The sequence below is a fragment of the Cloeon dipterum genome, chromosome 3, assembly GCF_949628265.1.
Source record: "Cloeon dipterum chromosome 3, ieCloDipt1.1, whole genome shotgun sequence".
Taxonomy (NCBI): domain Eukaryota; kingdom Metazoa; phylum Arthropoda; class Insecta; order Ephemeroptera; family Baetidae; genus Cloeon; species Cloeon dipterum.
This window is the reverse complement of record NC_088788.1, coordinates 28,714,620-28,738,143: the sequence shown is the minus strand read 5'-3', so window position 1 is coordinate 28,738,143 and position 23,524 is coordinate 28,714,620. Positions and strand designations below refer to the sequence as shown.

General features: G+C 38.4%; 5 protein-coding genes across 6 annotated transcripts in view; 4 read left to right on the top strand and 1 right to left on the bottom strand.

Moving 5' to 3' along the window:
• Window positions 1-116: 116 nt before the first annotated feature.
• On the top strand, window positions 117-3,662 carry LOC135940290 (H/ACA ribonucleoprotein complex non-core subunit NAF1). Its single transcript, XM_065485123.1, has 6 exons — window positions 117-251; window positions 319-698; window positions 1,219-1,367; window positions 1,419-1,662; window positions 1,722-1,827; window positions 3,059-3,662. Exons 2-6 carry the CDS (start codon window positions 421-423, stop codon window positions 3,452-3,454), a joined length of 1,173 nt encoding a protein of 390 aa, XP_065341195.1. The 5' UTR covers window positions 117-251; window positions 319-420; the 3' UTR covers window positions 3,455-3,662.
• A 283-nt stretch (window positions 3,663-3,945) lies between these two features.
• Window positions 3,946-6,286, top strand: LOC135940294 (prostaglandin reductase 1-like). Its single transcript, XM_065485129.1, has 10 exons — window positions 3,946-4,084; window positions 4,334-4,474; window positions 4,529-4,574; window positions 4,643-4,699; window positions 4,763-4,954; window positions 5,061-5,179; window positions 5,245-5,399; window positions 5,524-5,629; window positions 5,684-5,802; window positions 5,861-6,286. Exons 2-10 carry the CDS (start codon window positions 4,369-4,371, stop codon window positions 5,969-5,971), a joined length of 1,011 nt encoding a protein of 336 aa, XP_065341201.1. The 5' UTR covers window positions 3,946-4,084; window positions 4,334-4,368; the 3' UTR covers window positions 5,972-6,286.
• A 394-nt stretch (window positions 6,287-6,680) lies between these two features.
• LOC135940295 (prostaglandin reductase 1-like) lies at window positions 6,681-8,487 on the top strand. The gene is made up of 9 exons (XM_065485130.1): window positions 6,681-6,870; window positions 6,928-6,973; window positions 7,042-7,098; window positions 7,156-7,347; window positions 7,432-7,550; window positions 7,633-7,787; window positions 7,913-8,018; window positions 8,079-8,197; window positions 8,253-8,487. Exons 1-9 carry the CDS (start codon window positions 6,765-6,767, stop codon window positions 8,361-8,363), a joined length of 1,011 nt encoding a protein of 336 aa, XP_065341202.1. The 5' UTR covers window positions 6,681-6,764; the 3' UTR covers window positions 8,364-8,487.
• An 810-nt stretch (window positions 8,488-9,297) lies between these two features.
• LOC135940293 (prostaglandin reductase 1-like) lies at window positions 9,298-11,018 on the top strand. Its single transcript, XM_065485128.1, has 9 exons — window positions 9,298-9,510; window positions 9,566-9,611; window positions 9,663-9,719; window positions 9,778-9,972; window positions 10,083-10,201; window positions 10,279-10,433; window positions 10,507-10,612; window positions 10,672-10,790; window positions 10,850-11,018. Exons 1-9 carry the CDS (start codon window positions 9,405-9,407, stop codon window positions 10,958-10,960), a joined length of 1,014 nt encoding a protein of 337 aa, XP_065341200.1. The 5' UTR covers window positions 9,298-9,404; the 3' UTR covers window positions 10,961-11,018.
• A 28-nt stretch (window positions 11,019-11,046) lies between these two features.
• Window positions 11,047-23,524, bottom strand: part of Nmdar2 (NMDA receptor 2) — a 78,473-nt gene continuing 65,995 nt past the window's right edge. For both annotated transcript variants that reach the window (XM_065485108.1, XM_065485107.1), the window contains 10 exons: window positions 22,253-22,491; window positions 20,998-21,145; window positions 19,640-19,957; window positions 19,026-19,274; window positions 18,578-18,738; window positions 17,499-17,680; window positions 16,673-16,908; window positions 16,208-16,398; window positions 15,607-15,726; window positions 11,047-15,425 (listed from right to left, as the gene is read on the bottom strand). In XM_065485108.1, coding sequence (XP_065341180.1) covers window positions 15,371-15,425; window positions 15,607-15,726; window positions 16,208-16,398; window positions 16,673-16,908; window positions 17,499-17,680; window positions 18,578-18,738; window positions 19,026-19,274; window positions 19,640-19,957; window positions 20,998-21,145; window positions 22,253-22,491 — 1,899 coding nt within the window. In that variant the 3' untranslated portion in view covers window positions 11,047-15,370. The remainder of the gene's footprint in view (window positions 15,426-15,606; window positions 15,727-16,207; window positions 16,399-16,672; window positions 16,909-17,498; window positions 17,681-18,577; window positions 18,739-19,025; window positions 19,275-19,639; window positions 19,958-20,997; window positions 21,146-22,252; window positions 22,492-23,524) is intronic.

Genomic DNA, 23,524 nt, shown 5'->3' with positions numbered 1-23,524 from the left:
AGATCATTCAATGTTTCGTGATAAAATCATACATAATTATAGTTTTTATATTCCGTCTCCTGAAGCGTTCGCGGGCAACTCCTCGCTAAAGGTTCTGTTTGGGTGTTAGTAGTTCGCGTCACGCCTGGTCGCGGCAGCACAGTTGCACAACTATTACTCCATACTCCATAATCTTTTGAATCTTTTGTTTTGTTTCGTTCCGGGGTGTCGTGCCTAGAAATCTGCGACACATTTCGCTTTGATTCTAGCAGGTAAACTGGATGACAGAGCGCAAAACCCCTTGCAAACAAAACTTTAACTCTGTCTAAATCGTTTCAGAATATATTTTCGCATCCAGGCCTCAATTTCGGCTCAGAAATGCGCTGCACGTGAAATTATATTGGCTGCATTTAATTTTCGCTCGTCAACAAACAAGCCAAAATGGAACCTTCGGATGATCAAGCCGTGGCTCAGAGCTCGACGGGGACTGTTTCCAAGTCGAATAACCTGGGAGCTCTGGGTGACCTGAACCAATACGACAGTGACTCGTCGTTGGATGGGGCTGTGAAGGAAACGGGGCGAACGAAGGCCACCGGTTATCGTGAGGTCACTTTGCCTGATTCTTCGGACTCTTCCTCTTCATCCTACTCTCAGGCTAGTGAGGAAGAGGATGACTCAAGCACTGAAACTAGCAGCGAGGATGAATTCCACTGCGCCAGGTATTATATCCACATTAAGCATAATAAGATGCACAGGTTTAATTATTTTTTGGCAATTAAAATTATTTTAAAAATGTCCTCATAATTCTAACTCATTTCTTTATAATTAATTGACACGTTCTGCTTTAAAGAGGAAATGGTGTATTGCATATCTTACAGGTTTAGGGGTTTAAAGTTTGATACGCTTGCTTTGTTATCAGTAAAATGTGAACCTGCTGGGGCCTTGGAGATAAAGTTGGGTGCTGATTACACTTACAATTAGTATTGAAGTTCTGGTAATTCTCAAACAAATTTTTTAACTTAATAAATACATAGTGTTGTATTGTAACAACTAAAAATTGTATCTCCCTTGATCGTTTTTGCATTATTTTGCTAGCTCTGTTTGCCGTTTGTGGCATTATTTTAATTGTATGTATGACTTGGACTATGCAAGCATAAACAAATTAATATAATTTATAGAGGGGCCTGTGAAAGTAATACTACATTTTTATTAATTTTTTTGAAATTAAATTGATTACAGTGCGCCTCAAATTAGTAAGCTGAAGGTCCCAAAAACTCATGGAGAAATAGGCCTGGAAGACCTGCCGCTTATTGAAGACCTCACGATTTCAGTTCAAGAGAAAGAATGCGTGGAAATTGGTAGGATCTCAGCAATTGTGGACACCTTGGGTAATTTTGTCGGCGAACGATCACGCAATAGGGTAACTGACTATGTCACAGTGGTCGTCAAGAGTATCAGAGGCAAGTCGCCCTTGGACCTGGACAGTGTTCTCTTCCTAGACAAAGGCCAGAGAACCCTAGGGAGGATTCACGATGTGTTTGGATCTGTAAATGAGCCCCTGTACTGCGTCCGTTTCAACTCAACGGATCACATCAAAGAGAGAGGGATTGAAATGGATATGGTTGTGTACTGCGCCCCCCAAACAGATCACACTACGTTTGTCCTTCTGGATGAACTAATGAAGTATGTAATTTAGCCTGTCCCTGCTTACAAAGGAAACCTTATAATTAATTCATTTTCAGAATCAAGGGGAGTGACGCATCTTGGCTTGGAAATAATGAGCCCCCATCAGAGTGCATAGATTACTCTGATGACGAAGCAGAGAAAAAGTCGAGGAGAAAAAGAAACGTAAGTCTAGATTTAATGTGATCATATGTAGATCATATTTAAACTCTAATTTATGTCTCAAATTTTTGTTAAAAGAATCTGTGTTGACCTTAAAGATGTTAAAAATGAACAGTAATTAAGAGCCTTAACTGAATCTGATGATAATGTCAGAATTGAGGAAAAATATTATTTAACGTGGCAATTGGCAATGAAAATATGACCAGAGGAAAATTAAATTGATGAATGAGCTCTGTTTTTGCTTGATTGCAGCTCTAATTATGGGTAGCTTAGCTGAAAATGGATTACTAGCAATGCCATCAAAACAAATTTACGATCAGGGGTGGAAATTTTCCTTAAATTTTTTAATGCAAAGGAGACATTTTAGATTGCGTTTTATTGTTACAATTAATTCTCCATTCAGTCAAAAAGTCATTTCAAATTGTTCCAGAGGTATTTTTGCTTTTCCTACTGTCTGTTAAGTATTGCGTGTTAAAACCGTCAACACATTTATAACTTTTGTAAGAAAATTTTGAAGGTTCTGCTGATTTACAAAGCAAAAAAAAATAAGGCATGGAAGGCTAACAAGTCGAAAAAATTGCTAATTAAAATTAAAGTCACACGCTCTTGTACCGTACAGCGGTTGTTTCAGCCCCAGAGGCCTCGTCAGCAGTACTTAACCTCCAAAACAAAATTCATAACTACATTATTAGCTATAGAGAATTCTTAATCAGTGATCGTTGACGTTGAAAGTTGAAAACGTCTGCCAACACTTCTCTGGGAGCAAACGAAAAGAGGGGAAAGAGAAACCCAGCAGCTCGAATCTCCCTGTGATAGAAATTCTGCTTACAAAAATTCAACTGAGCCAAAAAAGTCCAATCTTGTGTGAGCTAATTTTGAAGAGTGAAAAACTGCTCTTAACATAACAAATATAATTCTAGAAGAGAAAATATAAATTCTTAGTACTTACTTGAAGGCTGCTAACCGCCGCCCATTCAAGATGATTTGAATGGCAAAGTGCTGTAACATGTGTTATTATGATTTTACTAGACAATATTTCGACTTGTTAGCCTTCCTAACCTTTTTTTGCTTGTGGAAGAAACCATTGAAAAAACAGTAGTATTAAATTCACCCACATGATTTTTTTCTTTTCAATTAAATTTTTAGGGTTCTTTAATTACTTATTAATTTTTAAAATCATATACAATTATTAAGACTGATTTCCATGGTTCACGTTTTTACCTCAATGTTTCAGGTGGATGGAGAAAGTGCAAGTGGCGGCTCTCGCGTCGAGCCGAGCAGTTATGAGAAGCGCATGAACGCCAAGAACCTTGCCCGCTCAAGGCTGCACCGCAACCCAGTGGGCTATTACAACCCAGTCGCCCCGCAGAGCCACCACCACATGAGCAACATGATCCCGAATCTGCCGCCGCCGCACGCCTTCGGTGGCCAGCCAGTGTGGCCGCATGGGATGGTGGAGAGATTTGTACAGCCGCCCTACCAGTACGGGCCCATGTACCCCATGGTGCCACACATACCTCCCATGCCTATGAGGGGCCCGCCGCCGGGACCCCACGGTGCACCAAGGGCCCACGGCCCACCAAGGCCCCGCGCACCATCTGGGGCCCACTTCTACAGGCCAAGGTACTGAGCTTCTGCGAGATGACACTTGTTGTGAGGGGCTATGCTCGAAAGTGATATGTTGGTGCATTTCTAAATGTTTAATCGTGCAGAAAGAGTTGTATTATCAGAGATAAAGCTGTGGCAGTCCAGTTGATTTTGTTTTGAATTAATTTATTCCTACTTTGAATGAGTAATAATTTAAAAAATAAAATAGCGTAAAGAAAATGTCACCATAAGTTGTTGTATATTTAGTGCTTACCTAAAATTACAATTTTATTGTCAATGTTTATCAACATTTATTGACTGAAAGGACCATGGATGATTTATTTCCAAAAAATATCTCCACTGAAAATATGAAATATTTAAGCAGTTTTGAAATTATTTGGCCTTTATATCTCTCTTGCTATCTCGCCAATGGTTAAAAAGTTATCTCCAAGAACGAAGAGATGGCATCATTACTATCTCCCACTCCATGCTTGAACCAGCCAGACCTTTGAAAAAAGTGGGTTTAACTTGTATAAAGTAATTGCAGGATAGCATTAGGATACTTCTATTTTTACCCCCGCTTATCATTCTGGTTTTAAGCTGTACAGCGCATCATTCATTTAACCAACAAAGCCAAGAGAGTCAAAACCAACCAACAACCCATCAAATCGAGGTAATAACCTCACAAAGGAAAAACCATAAAAATAAATGAGTAAATAAATGCTTTGAGGGCTGGCGCTTGTGACAATATATCAAAGTTAAGTACACCAACAGCGCCGCTTAATGCCTTTATTATGGGACGCAGTACACTATGAAATATCATGTTTGTCACAAGAATCAGCCACATAAATCTTATCTAGTTCCGGTTGACGCTGATTATACAACTTTAAAACTTCCTAAGAAAACAGTTCTGCACTTTCAGTTGAGGCTATATTAGCTGTATCACTCCTCATCAGAATGGTCAAGTCTAAGAAATGGATTATGGCTAAAGTCTTTGACGGCACGCCCAAACAGGATGACTTTAAACTTTTGGAAGAAGAGTTGCCGCCTGTCCAGGATGGAGGTTCAAGATACATAATCTTCTTTTATAATTAACTTCATTATTAATTTTTAACAGAAATTCTTTTGGAAGGCCTTTACTTCAGCGTTGATCCTTATATGAGGTACCATAAATTTTTCCTGAGTCTAAATAAATAAAAATTGAAACATTTGATTTTACTGTTTTCACCAGAGGATATGACCTCTCTGGACTAGTTGGACATCAAATGGTGGGATCACAGGTTGCCAAGTAAGTAGTCATTATAAAATTAACTGGAATAGTAAGAGAGACAAATTTTTTTCATCTGAACAGGGTGTTGGAGAGCAAGCACAAGGACTACAAGCCTGGTGATTTGGTCATGGGATACTTTGGATGGCGGAGTCATACTGTGCACCATGGAGACAAATCTCTTGGTCTTGGCGACCCCAAAATAAAGCCTTATATCTTGCCTGACTTCCAAGGATTGAGCCCATCACTTGGTTTAGGAGTCCTAGGAATGCCTGGGTATTGGTGTTATTTTAAAAATTATATTTCAAAAAAATTAATTTACGGCTGATTGTGAGATCAATTTATTGACACGTTTCTCTCTCGCTGTTTTTCGATATCATAGAAATACCGCCTATTTTGGATTCTTGGAAATTTGCAAGCCCAAGGCAGGCGAAACTGTCGTGGTGAACGCGGCTGCTGGCGCTGTTGGCATGCATGTTGGGCAAATTGCCAAGATCAAAGGTAAAATTATTGCAACTCACACTACACTATGCTTATTATTGAGTGATGTGCGATAATGATTATAGGATGCCGAGTGATTGGTTTTGCTGGCTCTGATGAAAAAGTGGAGTGGCTGAAAAATGATATTGGCTTTGATGCTGCCTTCAACTACAAGAAGGTGGAAGTCGAAAAAGCTCTGGCTGAGTCTGCTCCAAGTGGAGTCGACTGCTATTTTGATAATGTGTGTATTAATCATCATCATTTCATTTATTTCTATAAATAAGCACGGAAATGACTGCCTTTTTTACGTTAAAAGTGATTTAAACTTGTCTTGCGGTATTTCATTTTGCATAAACTCTTTGCAGGTTGGAGGCGAAATGAGTTCGATTATCATGGACAATATGAACCTTTTTGGAAGAGTGTCAGTCTGCGGAGCCATTTCTGCATACAATGAAACCGTGAAGCCAAAAGGTAATTCTAATATTGCCTTATATAGATTCTATGTTCAACTCTTTTATTCTACAGCAACCGTTATTCAAGGAACATTGATCAAAAAGCAACTGAAATTGGAGGGTTTCTTGGTATACAGATGGGACGATAGATGGATGGAAGGAATCAAACAAAATTTAGAATGGATCAAAGAGGTAAGTTCTTTTAAGTTATGAGGCTATATGAAAAGTGAAAACAAATAAATTTTAACAGGGCAAGTTGAAGTACCAGGAAACGATTACAAATGGATTTGAAAACATGCCTAAAGCATTCATTGAAATGCTGGAGGGCAAAAACTTTGGGAAAGCTGTCATTAAAGCTTAAAGTATACCCACAAATTATTATGGCTACAAATTAGTTAACTGTTTCATTTGAAATTTTTAATGTAACTTTTAGGACAGACCGTGTTTAAGCCATCTTCTTTAAGCAGTGTTAATGCCATATTATTTTTCTATCAGAACTAAAATGATATGCACAACCATATTAGTAAACAATCTCGTTTTGTCGCTAAAGTTTTTTACTTTACGCACTATATGTTAACTCAAAATACTCTTTTGTCATAATCTGTTATATCTTATTTGATCGTTTCAAAAATATTTTGGTATGACTATTAAAATATATTACTAAGTGTGAGTGCTATTTTTTATTTGTTTATTTTCTCATTTCCACAAAAAATAGGCAATATTTTTCTATAGCGCTCAATGGAGTAATTTTTTCCCTCAAAAATCCTAGATTTCCAAAAGTCATGATAATATATTACATTAAAAATTTTGCAAGTGCTTTTTTATAGTTTTATGCTTTCTGGAAAAGTAGAATATTGGACTTTACAATGTTTGCTATAATCACTTAATGATCGAGATAAAATTTATCAAAGGCTCCTCCTGCTGTAGACCTTTGAGCAAGCAAAACACAGAAAGTGTTATCTCCTATGATTATGTTACATGGAATATATACCTACTATATTATGTAACTCCTATTTGTGCTTTCCAACTCATCCAGACAAGGAATATAAAGAGCTGAGTAAGGACACCACATTCATTCTTAATCAAGTGTCGATTATTCTCACCTCTTTAATTGGATTTTCGGAATTTTCCATTTTTATTCTAATTAAACCAACATGGTGAAAACAAAAAAGTGGATTCTTGCCAAGAAATTTGATGGCAAACCTAAAAATGATGACTTCAAACTGGAGGAAGAAGAGTTGCCGCCAGTCAAGGATGGAGGTTTGAAACTAGAGATTATTTATTTGAAGTTGTAAACAATTTACATTAATGAAACAGAGGTCCTCCTGGAAGCTCTTTACTTCAGCGTGGATCCTTACATGAGGTGAATATCCTGCATGCAAATGTAAATTTCCTCGCGTTTGCTAATTTTTCTAAATTTAATGTCCCCAGAGGACATGACCTCTCTGGACTCGTTGGACACCAGATGATAGGATCTCAGGTTGCAAAGTAGGATTTTTTAAAATTAAAAAAGAGCACAGGCTAATAATAAGTTTGCTTTGACAGGGTGTCAGAAAGCAAACATAAAGACTACAAGTCAGGTGACTTGGTGGTGGGACACTTTGGCTGGCGGAGCCACACTATTTACCAAGTCAACAAACCTGCTGGCGCCGGTGACTCCAAAATCAAGCCTTACAAATTGCCCGACATCCAAGGACTGAGCCCATCGCTTGCTCTAGGTGTTCTCGGGATGCCAGGGTAGGTTTTTGTTTGTAATATTTGCTTAAGAAAAATTACTCTAAAATTGGTAATTTTACAAGTTTTGCTTGGAATTTTTTGTAGAAACACTTCGTATTTTGGATTCCTTGAACTATGCAAGCCCAAGGCTGGAGAAACTGTTGTAGTAAACGCGGCCGCTGGCGCTGTAGGCATGCATGTCGGGCAAATTGCTAAGATCAAAGGTTACTGTTGCAACTGTTGATTTAAACTCGCACTATAATAGTTATAAGAGTGCACTTGAGTGATGGGCGATAATGTTTTTAGGATGCAGAGTGATTGGGTTTGCTGGCTCCGACGACAAAGTGGAGTGGTTGAAAAAGGAAATCGGCTTTGATGCCGCCTACAACTACAAGACGGTGGACATCGACAAAGCTCTGGCCGAGTCTGCTCCAAATGGAGTTGACTGCTACTTTGATAACGTATGTTTATTTAAATGTTAAAATATGTTTTTCTTGTCCCATAAGCTCCATTTAATAAACAATATTATATCATTAAAAAAACTGAAAACCATGTTAAATGTTTATAAATTTTTACTTTTAATTAGGTTGGTGGAGAGATGAGTTCGACTGTGATTAGGAGAATGAATCCTTTTGGGAGAGTGTCAGTCTGTGGGTCAATCTCTACTTACAATGATGACGTAAAACCTAAGGGTAAATTTTAATAATGACACCTTTGGCTCCTGTTTAAAAATACCACATTATATGTTTTAGCTACTACTGTTCAAGAGAAGGTGATCGGAAACCAACTGAAAATAGAAGGATTTATGGTGTATAGGTGGCTGGACAGGTGGCAGGAAGGAATCAAGCAGAACATTCAATGGATTAGGGAGGTAGGTTTTTTCTAGTTGGTGGCTTAGTTCCTAATTACAAATTAACCATTTCCAGGGAAAGCTGAAGTACCAGGAAACTATCACAAACGGATTTGGAAACATCCCTCAGGCGTTCATTGATTTGCTGGATGGCAAAAACACTGGAAAGGCTATCATAAAAGCATAAATTAAAAAAAATATGTTTCACGCAATTTTCTTCGCAGTAAAATTGGTTTTAGTTAGTTATTCTTGGTAATTGTCAATACATGAAAATCAAATAAAAATGGTTAATTTGGACAGGAAAGTAAAAAGTTATCTTAATTTCAATCCTTTGTGAACCTTTTTTACAATCATATGGATACACGTGGAGTGGAATATTTATTTTATTTAATTATATGATTTGCTACACTGCATGCAAAACACGCAAATAGCTCGCATCTTACACCACTTTTTGCAAGCTGCTGGTTGTTATTGAAAGTGCATCTGAAGTTAACCAAAAGCGCGTGGCTCATAACGGAACAGCCCAGCATATTTATGGTTTCAGGGTAAATAAAACTTGCTGCATGAAACCCTTTAGAAAAGGAATGTCAAAACAACGTTATATTAAAATAATAAATCGAATAAATCAATTAGAGCCGCACACTTTTACTAAGAAATCCATCAGTGTCAGTTGTGTAGGCATCGAAAATATCTTTTATACGCACCTATTAAAATTACTTTTGAATATTAAATTAAATCAAATGTACTTGCTTTATTTGAGAATAATATTCGAACAGTTTGGTGAAACTTTGAACAATACTATCTCATCCAATCACAATAAATATATGCTAAGTCGATTAAAAAAATCAGATGTTTATTTTTTGCCACAGACAAGGCTTGATAGATATCTTAGAAATTATTACATATTTCATAACTATATCAAGTATTTTCCATTTTATTTTGTCAACGTGGAAATTTCTTATATTTAACACTTAGTGATTTATTATCGAAATGCTAACTCATGCTGTAGATTTTTTAATAAGCACAACACAGACGGTATTATCTTGTTTGATGATGTGCTTATATCACTACTGATATTGCGTAACCCCCACTCTGTGTACTTTCATTTAATCAAGCCAGACAGGATATATAAGAAGAGTGGACTGACATTGAGTAGGCTAAACACGGTACAGCATCAATTCTGATCTCTTGATTGAATTTCGCCATTTCTTGCAAATTATTGCTCAATATGGTCAAATCAAAAAGGTGGATTATTGCAAAAATTTTTGACGGAGAGCCCAAAAAGGACGACTTCAAACTTGTTGAGGAAGAGCTGCCTCCTGTGAAGGATGGAGGTGAGAAATTTAATTATACATTTTAATCAAGCCGATATTAAAAAAAATGAAACAGAGATACTTCTAGAAGCGCTCTACTTCAGCGTTGATCCGTACATGAGGTGAATTCTTGTATATAATTTTTCCTTGCGTTTGCTAATGTTTTTCTTTAGAGCATTTGACCTCTCTGGACTTGTTGGTCAGCAGATGGTGGGATCGCAGATTGCGAAGTCAGTTATTTTTTGTTTAATTTAATAGAAAAGCAAATAAGAAAAAAATTTTTATCAGGGTATTGGAGAGCAAACACAAGGACTATAAGCTAGGTGATTTGGTGATGGGCTATTTTGGCTGGCAAAGTCATTCTGTCCACCACGGAGATGAACCATGCAGTCTTGGTCTCGACTCCAAAATCAAGCCCTACGTCTTGCCGGACATTCAGGGACTGAGCCCGTCACTTGGTTTGGGTTTCCTCGGAATGCCTGGGTTGGTTATTTTACTTTTAATGACCTGATTGATTTAAGAAAGTTTTAATTTCGACAAAAATTGTATTAACTTCTATCAAAGAGTAACTCATGTTTCATTTAATGTTGTAGAAATACTGCTTATTTTGGATTCTTGGAAATTTGCAAGCCCAAAGCAGGTGAAACTGTTGTTGTAAACGCTGCTGCTGGCGCTGTCGGCATGCATGTTGGGCAAATTGCTAAGATCAAAGGTAAAATTATTGCAACTTCTCTCGCTCTATTTGTATATAAAAGACAACTCTTGAGTGATGAACGATAATGTATTTAGGATGCAGAGTGATTGGTTTTGCTGGCTCCGACGACAAAGTGGAATGGTTGAAAAAGGAAATCGGCTTTGATGCCGCCTACAACTACAAAAAGGTGGACATCGACAAAGCTCTGGCCGAGTCTGCTCCAAATGGAGTCGACTGCTACTTTGATAACGTATGTGTCTGCAAAATTATTTCTAGTTTGACCCTAAATTTCTGGGAACTTCAATAAACCACTTTTTTGCTAGGTTGGTGGAGAGATGAGTTCCATCGTGATGAACAGAATGAATCATTTCGGTAGAGTGTCGGTCTGTGGAGCTATTTCTTCATACAATGATGCTGTGAAACCAAAAGGTTGATATTTTTTACACCTTAATTCAAACTTGATCAAAATTTATTTTCTTTGTCTGCAGCGACCCTTGTTCAGGGGATGGTGAACAGAAGTGAATTGAAAATAGAAGGTTTCATGGTGTACAGGTGGGAAGAAAGGTGGTTGGAAGGAATCAAGCAGAACATTCAATGGATTAAAGAGGTTTTTTGACTTCTAATTAAGATCAAATTACATCACTACAAAAAATATGTTATTTTCAGGGCAAGCTGAAGTACCAGGAAACAATTACGAAAGGTTTCGAAAAGATCCCTCAGGCGTTCATTGAAATGCTGGAGGGCAAAAATTTTGGAAAAGCTATCATCAAGGCATAAAAAATGTGAAACAGTAATGTTTAATTGGCAATAAATTTATGTGATGCTATCTAACTAAGGTTTAGTGTATGTTTTTAAATGAAAAATTTCTTTCAGAAGAGTTTATTTTAGCCATTTATTAAAACATCTCTAATGCTATTTTATTACAGTGATTTTAAACGCGTCTTTTAAATTGGTTCGAGTAAATTTTGCGCGCACAGTGCAGTGCGACGTTGTCTTGTGTCGTCGGCAATAGAAATAGTTTGCTACACAGTGCACGCAAAAATCGCGTATTTCTTCTACGACTTGACCATTTATTTTCTTCATTAGTTAATAGAGGTGATTTAAATAATTTAGCATAGGTGTTTGGTGATTGAAAGAGAGGTGAGAATGGTGAGATGAAAATTTTTAAGTGCAGGTGAAATAAATGGACACACGATGCTGCCATGAAAACGACGAGGCACGTGCACCTCTCGCAAAATCCCTCTTTACAGCCACTTTCTGCCTGTGCATGTCATGCAGTGGTAATAGCTGTTATAATCATTACAACTTTACGAATCAAAGAAAAATATACCACTGGGAATGCTGGGGATGACATCTAACAAATTTACACAGAGGGATGACATTTTTTGATAATTACGGTGATTTTCATTTTTGTATTAATTTATTGCATAACAATAACAGTGCGTTAGAAGTTCAGGAGATTTCTGTCTCGGAAGGTTTCATTAGATAACGTAATCTTTAAATTTCTTGATAACACACATTACCATGATATAGCCATCAATCAATTAAATCTGATAAACATTCTTCTCAATGAGAAAATCTGTGCTCCAAAATCGGCTGGTCCGGATTTTCCAAAATCGATGCTTTTTCGTGGTGAGAGGTATTTTTTTATTATTATTTCATATCATAGCTTTGTACTTTTCAAAACTCCACGAAGGAGCTGAGAAGAAACACAGAAATTCTCATGTTTTTGGCACATGTTCATTCTATGAAATGAATCTGTGGCGAGATTTGTTTAATGCCGCGGCTGCTGCGAAAATGAAAAATTGAGCCATATGCTGGCACGCCATTCAAAACGACGACCAGAAAAATCATCAACGAAAGTTTACAGTGAACCGCTCTTTGACAGGGATTTGCATTTCTCGAACACGTCGAGTGTATTCAAGTCTTTTGCAGCACCAAAAATCTATGGAAAACACCCGCCTAATGAGATGTGTGCTGCACTCTCAAGACATTTTGGCATCTTTTTCATTATTAACATTTTTATAGTTTTTCAATTCGCATGGAACGCGCACGTGTGTGATCAACACTCAACATAAATATATAGTTCATGTTATGGTAACAAATACGCCGCTTGTTCACACAACCCCAAGCACATGAATTACAAACACAGCCATTATAAATAAGCCCTAGGATCTTTTCATCGAAGCTTATGTAATATTATGCGTATAACAAATATTTTGGCACATCAACCTTTTTACTTGTTCTTTTCTTTAACAGCAAATGTAGCTTTTATTGTGATTATCTAGAGACAAATCGTTTATTTAAAGGACAATATATTTTCATGACAAAAGAAGCATGTTTGCTGAGCCTAAAACAAGGTTAATAATGTGTTGTTCAGCAATGATTTTTTGGAGCTTTCATCGTTATTTTTTAAATACCAGATGGGTATTATATAGGAGGGAGATTTAAAAGAAGGGAGTAGCTCAGCCGACAGAACAAGAAAGTTGGGGCGCTGGCGGAAAGTAGGCAACCTGCGTGACGTCAAAGTCCAACGAACTGCCTACTACTAAATCTACCAGGGGTTCGGCTGCTGAATATTCTTGAATGTATTCAAGGCAGTCGCCCAGAGCGGTCGCCCATAATTTATTATTCAACTGGTATACGACGGCAGCCTCATTGAGCCTTCGGGGAAAGAGAAAAGATGGGCTTTTAAAGATCGTCTACCAAATGCCATGACTGTGCTCTCGCAGCGACATTGGTGCAACCTTCGTACAACTTTAAATAGTAAATCTCGTCGGCTGAAAATGTGGTAAATTTTTTGGACTGAAAAATTGTAATCAATGAATGAAAGTTTTTAAAATCTTAGTATTAAATTAATAAATTTTCAAATATTATTTTTTAGCATCAACAACTGTGTTGTTCACTCCTAGCTGTATCATTTCTTAAATAAATTTACTAGTTATAAAAGCAAAAAGTCATTAGATATGAGGATTAAATTTTTGGCACTGCAAAATACCACGTGAAGATATTTTTATCCGTCCAAATTTTAACACACCGTTCTTGTTATATTAAATAGTTAAATTTCGCTAAACGTTTATTCCTCAGCATTTGTTTTCCCCCAACTATTTGTTTTTTTTAATATCGAAACACATTTTTCGTATTTTAATCAATAAAACGTTAACGCGTTTCTTCTCTAGTTTAATAATACTGTAGGGAAAAGTGCCGTAAGATTTTGTATTTAGCTCTGCTTCTATTTAATTCAGTGTAACTTTTAAAAACAGACACGTTCCAGCATCTGCCGGTTCGGTCCTAATCAACAGGCAGATTAACCATAATTTAGAACACTTTAATTTTTGGTTAAACTTTGAAACACGTGTTTTCCGCGATTTAAAACTCGTTAGGCCTGATGTGACTCTAATACTCTCACGACGTGTTAATGATTGATGCCAGTCTTTATTGAATGCGGAGATATACAATGTGTGGATGTGTGTGTGTTTGTGTCTAATAGAACGGCTAACGTGCACACGCGCGCGACTCGTGTGATCAATTATTAACGGTTAGCCGACTCTTTTGAATGCGCGCGTGTTTTATAGAAGAAGAGATAAATTTTTGGGAGCGCAACGGCGTGAGAGACAGTTTTGACCACCATTGTTTTCGTGTGCAGATTTATGAGTATCACTCACACTCCGGAGGACAGCCAAAACTGTCAAGTTTCTAGCTGAAATGATAAAGGTCGACGTGTAAAATGAATTGACCCGGCAAAATGGCACGAAACCCACGATAATGTGGCTTAGGTTGATAAATTGATTTGGCGTGGATAGAAAAAGAGGGTATTCGTGTATAATCTGATAATTTCTGCCATTTTTTCATACAAACTAACTTGCTGAAATGTTGCAATATGTCAATTAAATTTCTTTTGTCAATGCATGGTCAGAATTTCTCTCACTCGTTACTCATGGAAGATATTGACAACGACAGGACGCCACTACGGGTTTTATACACTGAATTTCACAAGACATGCACTGGACAAACACAGACCAAAGATAGTATGCAAAGGAAAATATGAGTTTGCTTTTGGTTGCATCTTTTAAAATCTGATAGACAACATACTTTTGTTTAACTTATTCATATCGTGAAAGTGTTTGTTTGTATAATATATATTTCATTTTCTGTGGCTCGTTTGAGAGAGAGTGAAGTACCCGCGGATAAAGATATCACAGTCTCACATACTTCTTCTGCTTTGTTGGAAAAAAAATCAATGCAGAACAGTGCTTTCACGTTGCAAATACCTTTTTCACGGGTAAATGCGATGATTCAATTCTTTAGTATAATTAAAAATTGCATATTAATATATATTACATCTGTTGGGGCGCACGTGCTGGTTCATCTGGTTTCCCTGGTTTTTTTGCTTGATCCGAGCGACGCGTGTTAAAATATATACAATTTTGTTTATTTACACATTAGTCAACCATGCGATACAAATACTTGGTACTTGGCATTTGCACCGGTTTTTATATGAGAGGAACATTGCATTGATATTTTAATTCTATAAAATCAATGAAAACTTATAAATTAGCTTTAACGAGTGCTTCAATTCACAGAATCTTATTAACTCTAATGGAAATTCTTTAGATGTGTTTCCATTAAAAAATAATAAATTTCAAATAATAAGGAAAAACAATTTTAAGGTGTAGGTGTTTTATGCGATTATCGATTAACGTTTATTTTTCTGTTTAAAGCGTGCCAATAAAAACATGAAAAATATCTCAAAGCTTTCAAATTGCACAGCAGGACTTGAAATCACATGAAAACCGGTGCGATGGGCCCGATACCAGTAGATTAGTTGAACGCATTTTCCGCTTGAGCTGTAAAATATGGCTAAGAGCTGCACGTTCGTTAGACCCACCATTTCGTTTCCCCTCTGAACATTGAAAGACATAATTCTCTATTACCGCATCCATTCACGTCCAGCTTCAATCTTCATTCTTCGGAAAAACTCCTTCGTCCGATCTCATGCAGAGTTTTGGTTTTAAAAACAGTTTGTTTTCTTTCTCCTCTCGCATGTTTTTGACTTGGATCTTGCTCTGATCGAGTCGTTTTGATTCGAGCCCGCGCTAGCTTCAAAACCGCCCTCGCACTTCAGTAAGGGATAGGGATGAATTTGCGGTCCTCCAGTTCGGAGTTAGGCGAAGCGCGGGCTGAGGATCAGAGAACAGTCTCCATCTCGGCTATTTCCGTCCGACACTGCCTCCGCGAAGGACTGCAACCGTAAAAAACGAATGTCATTTCTTATTCCTCCTTAATTCGGCCATTCGTCTGTTTTAAAACACCCGAAAGGACGGATGTGTCTCGTGCAAAGTTTCATGCGGATGGGAAAAGTTAGCACGCAAGACGAGGCAGGAGGACAGCCAAAAATAACGACAGTGGCGAGGAAAACTGACCTGTTATAGTAGGACGCCGGGTAGAAGGCGGCTGAGTGGTCCGTCGTGGAAATGCAGTTTCTTGGCATGTCCCGATAGTCTCTCTCAACTTTGAGCGATTCCACGCAATCCAGCAACCGACTGTGAAAACGTCAAAATGTCTATGTACTTTTATGTATAACAAAAGAAAACTAATTCATTTTAGTAAATAACAAGTAGAAACACAGGAAAATAAAACCAAGGAAGCTGTTTTAATTTTAACTGAAAAATTATGACACCCTCAAGAGTTCTGCATTCATTGGCATCTCCCAAAAATTGCAAATAAGCCACGAAATGAGGAATTTAATGCTGAATTTATGACTTGAATGATACAGAAATGATTGAAACATTAATAATAAATTGAAGGGTAGGCATTCATGAAAATTACATGTAACCACATCTAGACTTCAAAAATATTTAGAGTCAGATTTAATTGGCCGTTGAAATATTATTATTGGCAAATTTGTCATAAATAATTATCCTGGGAAGTGTGATTTAAATTTGTTGTTTTTATAAATCATAACAGTAAAGCATCTTTTTTATCAATTGTGTTAGCTTGAATAAAATAACGCATTTTACTCACCTGGGCGAGGGTCTGATGCCATTAGCTTCAAGTTGCTTCTCCAGCTGTCTAATCCTGATTCTCGCCAGGTCCAGTTCATGCTTGACCTTCCACAGGTGTGTGTCACAGATTGGGTCACGACACCTGTGATTTCGCAGCATGTCTTGCGCCTGGTACACGGCGCCTCGGAATGTTAAAGACTTGCCCATACTCTGCAAGAGACGGGTGAAAACTTTAGCAGCCTCTTCCAGTGTGAGTTAGTATGAAAGTTGTTCCCTTGAGGAGGAAACTGGTGAGCTCTTTCCAGTCTGTTATTTAGCGTATAAATTTTTCCTGGTGAATATCAAGGCTCGCAGCAATATTAACTATATACGCTACGACTCAACAAAATGATGACGGTATACGTATAGCGATAAAAAAGGAAACGTTTCATATATTCCATCTACGAACCGAGGGTGGAAAAATATCGAATAAGCGTCTACTCACAAGACTGATGAGGGCGCAACATCCGGGCTTGTCTGTTTTGGCGAAGTGGTGCCGCACGTACTTGAAGTAAAGGTGTTCTAAGAAAAGCAGCAGCGCCGCTAACAGGATTCCGGACATGAGCAAAAGAAACGCGGACAAGAATTGTTCCAGGGCGAGGGGGTCGCTCGACTTGTGCTCTTGCTTCCCAGGCTTGCACGTTCCCGTCATCCAATATCGCCGTAACCTCTCAAGATCACCTATAAAGGGGAAAGCGCCATTTATTCTTTCTCATTTAAAATTCTAAAACATTAAAATTAAAAAAATATATAAAAAAGTGCTAATTTAAGAAATTTTCGAGATAGTTAAAAGAATAAAAATAAAATTTACTTTCTTGTGTTAATCTGTTCCCAAACTATCAAAGAAATATAATAAATAACGTGTACTCTCAATTACAGGAAATAAATTCAAAGAATCAATCTATTCTGTATTTCTTAATTAAAATGGATTAATTTAAAATGTAAATAATATTAGAAAAATTACAAGAATAATCGTAGAATTACATTTTGAAACGTCTCTAGAAAATATCCATCACCAAAATAATTTTAAAGCACCCAAATTTTTAAATAAAAATGATTCTCTGTACACTGAAGCAAATCACATTAGAAATTATAAAGCAACATTGCTTTACAATTGCGAAGAAAAATGACCAAACCCACGGACTTAAAATATTCAAGGTTAAGTTTGAGTGGTATTGGCATTCAATAAAACCATATTATTCCCTTGTAGTTTTAGAAATTGCAACTTGCTGCTATAAACGTTTAGTGTTTTTAATAGGAAATGCACGAACCATTTTCCCGAAAGTCAAGCATCCTTCTGTTGAACATGTCAAGGTACTTGGAGTTTCGGCTAAACGCGAGGCCGTAGCCCGTCATTGCGTACCACTTGCCAGTCGTCAGCAAGCGGCAATCCTCATTTTGCGACACCAAATACTCAAGCACGGTGCCGTCGTAGATGAAGGCGTCCAGCTCCCTGCGGGCGTAAACCTCGATTAAGACTTGTCCGCTCCCGTTTAATGTGGCCGTTGGCGATATTGAGCCGATGGTTGAAAATGTGATAGAGCGATTTTGCTTGCTCAACATCGCTTCAGAACGCTACCGTGATGCTTTTAATGTGACGACTGAGGTACTCTTGACAAATAATGTGGAAGAAAAAAGTGAGGCATCATAAATTTCTCTACGCAGCGTGAAAGCAATTTTATTCCATAATCTTAGGAAATTGGTTTTTCTTTATGGTGAGTTCCAGCTTGCATTCTCGTCTATAAAATTAAGCAATTGGGTTTCATATGATTTATCAATTAATATTTATACATAATAAATTAAAAATTAATGCAGACTTAAAATCATGCGAGTAAAATATTAGCTCGTAATTTGCAGAGTTGTTAAATTTCGAACTCTCTTTTTCTCTTCTTTCTCAAAGGACAAAAAATCTCTTTGGTAGTCACTGGAGATGAAAATTTAAACAGTGAAATTTTAATTAGCCATCTTCAAACAGTGCATCAAAAGTTTCGTATCTCGTCACGCGTGAAATGTGAATTGTAGCAAGGAGAGTCGCCCATAGAGCCGTCGTTTAGACAACCCGGTGGGCATGAAATCTCGGCGGGTTGTCTAATTCAAACGACTGCAGGGGCCCGGCTGGGTCTGAAGTGGGACAAAATGCAAACAGACGAGTGTCTCCTGAGCTGCGTGGTTCAGTGTAGTGATAGAGACGCCTTGACCAAGCAGTTTTCTTTGTTTTGCCGGACTTATGCCGGTCGTCCACCCACTCTCAGCTGGCGAATTGTTTCTCTATAGGCGATCAGTGACTGCCCAAATGGCTGTCTTGAAATGGGATATGGCGTGTGAAATGAGAAGGGGAATTTGTACTCACGCTGAGAGGACGGCTTCTATGCCTGACTCGACTGAAGTTTTATTGAAACTTCTCATGTAGGCGTGCATATCGGGGAAGTAGCGCTTCAGGGTTGAATCAGTGTGGCTCCAAGGGATTGTGCCGAATTTGTAGCTCGGTCTATGGCTAAATGGCTTTGCGAGCTGCGAAATTGCGCAAGAGAAACGGATGCAAATAAGTTTCGGTAAAAGCCGACATATAGCGAAGATTTAGATGGGATAAAGGGGCTGCAAGAGAATAAAACTATCTACAGCCGAGATGTGTTGTAAAATATATTCATAAATTGTAACTTTCTTGGTATTGCTTCGAATAGGTGTTATGGTTTGTAATAATTATAAATGTGATATTCATTTTTTTTTAGAATATCTGTATTTCAAATTCATTAAAAATAATTTATTTGAATTGCTGAATGAGAACAAAAATCCCTCACCCGGTGATCGTCGATTCCCACGAAATCGTGATATTCTTCTCTGGTTATCATGAAGGCGGCCAGGTTGGCAGTGTAGATGGCAAGAAACACCACGGCGAACATGGCCCACACGTTGGTCATGAAGCGCGCCGTGAAACCTCTAGGGCAGTCAACATGGACGGCCGCTTGGAAGAGGACTGCCCACACGAGCCAGTATGTGCGGAACAGCGAAAAACGGTGGTTGTTCGGATTTTTCCCATTGACCGGTGGCTATAACAATTATCAATCCGCAATAAATAACAAATTCTGTGTTCCAAATTAAAAAAATAGTTATAAGAGAAATTAAAACTGTCGCTCTTCTTCTCATCAATTTTTTTATCATATATTAAGATCAAATAATGAGATCTCAAAATAAAAGAACAAAAATGAATGGAGACGCGTGTTTTTTATTGACGCAAATCGCATCAAAAAATGCTAAAAGAAATCAAACTGACCTATTAAAAAATTGAATGAACGTGGACAATTAATTTGAATTGGTTGGAATACCCTGAGGGCCGCAATTTTACCTGTCTGATCAGCTAGATGAAATCTCACATCGCATTTCGAATCAAGCTGGAATAAAAATTTTTACTCACCGTAACTGGTTGGGGCTGGCTGACTTTCATGTTGAAACCGGATGGGCTGAGCCACTCGAAGAGGAATATGGTGAAGGCGGAGGCCTGGATGGCCACCACACCGACTAACATCCACGAGGCGGTGTCAAAGGGCTCTAGAAAGGCCGTTGGCGAGATGATGCCGGTGCGTTTCGCCACCACAATCGCGATGCCAGACTCCATGAAGGGGACCGAAAAGTCGACCACGCTTTCCCGCTCCGCGTTGATGATCAGCGACGTCAACACCATGTCTGTCTTTCGGTTCACCAGCTCTGCGATAAGGCCGTTCCACTTGCCATGCTGAGGGAAGAAATTCCACTCGAGTGAGAATATGTTTAGGCGGAAAATTTGGAGCGAGCTGGATGGTAAAATTAACCCTGATCTTCTGTCGCTAGCAGAAATTCTGAGAATTTATTCAGCAAAAGTGGAGTGGAACAAAATTTGGGAAAGTTTCCAAGATCAGAAAGCATGTCTCTGGGGTCTTTTGATAAATTGTTTTTGCTCAAGGCAAATATTTTAATATAAAGGGGTAGTGCGCGAGAGTAAAATAAATAAAATTAATAACAAACTGTTAGAATGTTGGGAGTTATGAGAAATAAATTATTTTTTCGTTACATTTTGGTTTTAATGATTTTTCTGAGTTCACGATACCATTTCTGAACGTCTCTTTTAAATAAAAGTTACAGGTTCAGAGAAAAAATTCCACGTCTCAAGATGTTTAAGTGGAATACCAGCGCGTTATTAAAATTATACCGAAAATCCAATCTTCCGCTCCCCTCAGAACTCATGGGAATTTATTAGTCAGATGCGGAGTGGAATAAAATTTGGGAAGCCTTCCAAAATCAGAGGGCACACTATCATCTCTTTCGCCTTTGAATTATGTGTTTTGCTAAAACAACGATTGGAGCAAAAAGGGGGTTTCACATCTGGGGCAGCGATGTAAATTTATTCGAATGGCCATACGTGACTTCATCAGCTCTATGAGCGGTTAGGTGCAAACGTAGCGGCATATAAGTAATAGGGTCTTCATCGCAAAAAGACAGGATGCTAATTAACCTTTCTAAGCCACGGTGAGGGGTCGAGATCAAAGGGACGTGCATGCAGGCACAAGGGGTGAAAAGAGCAGAAATCAGGCCAGCTGGTGGGTGTCGCTCAATGTGCAAGTGGACCAAGATCACACTTGGTTTGAATTTATATTGCCTGCCTGAGGCTAATGTCAACGACTGCCGCCGGCAGAATGAACTGGAATATATGCCACACACGCGGTTAAAGTGGTGACAAATAATAAAGCATTCGACGAGCGGGGGAACACAGAGCAGAGTTTTGTCCGCGCAGCTTACCTCCAAAGTGCCCCACTTTCCGTCCTCGACACGTACGAGTTCGTACGTGAAGCCCAGGTCGTCGGCGAACTTTTCCAGCAGGTCGATACAAAAGCCGGAGCAGCACTGGTACATGCTGCCGTTGTGGTAAGTTTTCGGGGGCTCCGACCTGAGAAGCACACACGCCACACCGCAAGCTAATTACTTCGCGCTGCTGCACATAATGTGCTGCTGCCACCGCTGGAGCGAGGCCAGCCCTTTCAAAATTAAGTAGCGCAAGTGATCACCACGGCAAATTTTTTGCCTATGTAAGACCAGACAGTCTTGTAATTAGACAGCATGCGTAAAAAAGAAGACTGTTTAATTTGGTTCGAATGACGACATAATGGTACTTCTTTGTCACACAAAAACGGAAGTGTTTCGCCAGTTTGCTGAATTGTTGGATACAAATATTTGATTAAAATACATTGCCACTGAGGATCAAAGTTTGGAATTTAGAATTTAGCTCATTAAAAATGAAAAGAAGAGACCAGACTTATTTAATTTACGTAATTGGAATATCCTGGCAAAAAGAAAAAATCTCAATTTATTGAAGAGCTCTTTTGTATACATATAGCCAATTCAAAGCTACGCTGTAGACGTAAAAATGAAAGTTCAAAAAGTTCAAAGACTTTTATTTAAAAGAAAAAAAATGAGATTGAACTAAACCGTCATTTTTAATTTTCAACTTAATTCTCCTGAAGAGCCTTTTCATCTCCATCCCATAAATTACGACCGGTTATAATGAACAGAGCGTTTTAATTAGAGTCTCATCTCTTTGTGATTTGCACAGCTCTTGTGTCTCTAGAGCTAATTATTCAGGAGGAGGATGTAGATCGGTCAAAAACAGAGGGCAACAGTGTAGAAAATGTCGAGCTATAAATCGACTTTTAACAGCACACAAATGGATACTTTGAAAGCCTCTCAACAATAAAATTCAATTTGCACACCATTTGCGTCTGAATTAGCCTCAATCTGTCGAGGGCCATTAGTGCAGTAGCACATGAGCAAACACGAGAGAAATTTATTCTCCGATAGTGTATCCAGTTTCTGTTCTTTTATTCTATCAATGATTGCTGCGAATTTTATACAGTGATAGTGATTTGCAATTATTAAAGGAGCTTTATAATGTTTACTTATTCAATCACCGAGCCGAACGTCTAAATATTAATGACTTTAGGCAATTAAAATTAACTTTACGTGGTTTATCTTTAATCTAAATTTACAGAGTGCTTACCCTGTAGCTGGCGCCAATTCAGGATCGGTTCCAACCCTGCAGAGGACGCCGCGGTTCATGGAGCATTTGCCGGTTATTGGATCCGGTGGGGTCAGCGTGATGTAGGGTTGTTCCTCTAAGAAGGTGATTTTGAGGTGAAACTTCTCAGGAACACCCTGAGGAGGAGTGTGACTGTTGCCTGGCCACACGATGTCTTTGATGTCAAGACCGTCTTTATCCCACGATTTCCATACGCCGATCTGGCCACAGAAAAAGACAAGTATAAAAGCAATTCAAGAATATTATACAAAAATCTGTTCTTTTAGTATGTTTTACATTGTATTCATTGGGTGTTCTTTTGCGGCACCCCAATTCTACAAATATTCGAGGATCGGTCCTTCTGTTTTAGAACAATACTCACAATTGCTACCTTTTAACTCTCTCTCTCTCTCTCTTGGTTTGCAAGCCTTTACTTTCGCAAGAAAGCCGTCCTAACTCATGATTTAGGCGTGCTGAAGAGTAGCAATGGCGTTTAATTGTTCTCCATGGAATTTCAGCGGCGGAGGAATTTTATGGGCGCAAGTGTTTTTCCACGAAATTTTATTACGCACGCTTAATAAAAAGATAGAAGCGACCACGTCGGGCAGTAAAAAAACGGGCACCCACATTTTTATGAATTTCAGCGCCGGCACGCAGACCAAAATTGGCCACATGTATAAACAGGCGGCGTGTATGTGCTTGGCGTAGCAGCTTCTTTAATAAAGCATGACGTCCAATTTGCATGCAACATGCCCGGGAAAACGGCAAAAGGCAGCTACAACGTCGACGAGTATACGCAAGACTATTGGAGTCCCTGCAAGAAGGGTGTAAAGTAGGCGACTCTGCGTTTCTTTCTTGAAGAAGGATGTCACACTCCTTCTGAAAATGGTTGGGGATTGTGGTAGGCGGAAGAAGGCGGAACAGTTTAGCAACAGACATTTCGAAGGAAAAACATTCGGCAACAAATTTAGCATCATTAGACAAACATTAAATTTATACATATAAGCTAGTAATTTGCGGCAGCTTTTCAATGTTGATATTAAACCCGTAAGCAGAAAGTTAATTGGATCATAGTTTCACACTTCGTTGTCCTACTTTTCTGCAGACTGTTTTACATAGACCACTCTTGCATAAGAAAACGGAAACAGGACGCGAGACGCGAGAGCTCATACACAATAATATACTGCTAGCGAAAAAACTTTTAATAATTCATTTTTTTCTACCGGCAGCTGACGGCTGCTGCTCTCCTGCTTT

Bases quoted from the DNA above. Each gene is read 5' to 3' on its own strand.
- LOC135940290 (XM_065485123.1), top strand. From the start codon at position 421: ATGGAACCTTCGGATGATCAAGCCGTGGCTCAGAGCTCGACGGGGACT. The intron at 699-1,218 runs GTATTATATCCA...AATTGATTACAG, and splicing joins GATGAATTCCACTGCGCCAG to TGCGCCTCAAATTAGTAAGC. The intron at 1,828-3,058 runs GTAAGTCTAGAT...TCAATGTTTCAG, and splicing joins AGTCGAGGAGAAAAAGAAAC to GTGGATGGAGAAAGTGCAAG.
- LOC135940294 (XM_065485129.1), top strand. From the start codon at position 4,369: ATGGTCAAGTCTAAGAAATGGATTATGGCTAAAGTCTTTGACGGCACG. The intron at 4,955-5,060 runs GTATTGGTGTTA...TCGATATCATAG, and splicing joins GGAGTCCTAGGAATGCCTGG to AAATACCGCCTATTTTGGAT. The intron at 5,180-5,244 runs GTAAAATTATTG...TAATGATTATAG, and splicing joins GCAAATTGCCAAGATCAAAG to GATGCCGAGTGATTGGTTTT.
- LOC135940295 (XM_065485130.1), top strand. From the start codon at position 6,765: ATGGTGAAAACAAAAAAGTGGATTCTTGCCAAGAAATTTGATGGCAAA. The intron at 7,348-7,431 runs GTAGGTTTTTGT...AATTTTTTGTAG, and splicing joins GGTGTTCTCGGGATGCCAGG to AAACACTTCGTATTTTGGAT. The intron at 7,788-7,912 runs GTATGTTTATTT...ACTTTTAATTAG, and splicing joins TTGACTGCTACTTTGATAAC to GTTGGTGGAGAGATGAGTTC.
- LOC135940293 (XM_065485128.1), top strand. From the start codon at position 9,405: ATGGTCAAATCAAAAAGGTGGATTATTGCAAAAATTTTTGACGGAGAG. The intron at 9,511-9,565 runs GTGAGAAATTTA...AAAATGAAACAG, and splicing joins GCCTCCTGTGAAGGATGGAG to AGATACTTCTAGAAGCGCTC. The intron at 9,612-9,662 runs GTGAATTCTTGT...GTTTTTCTTTAG, and splicing joins AGCGTTGATCCGTACATGAG to AGCATTTGACCTCTCTGGAC.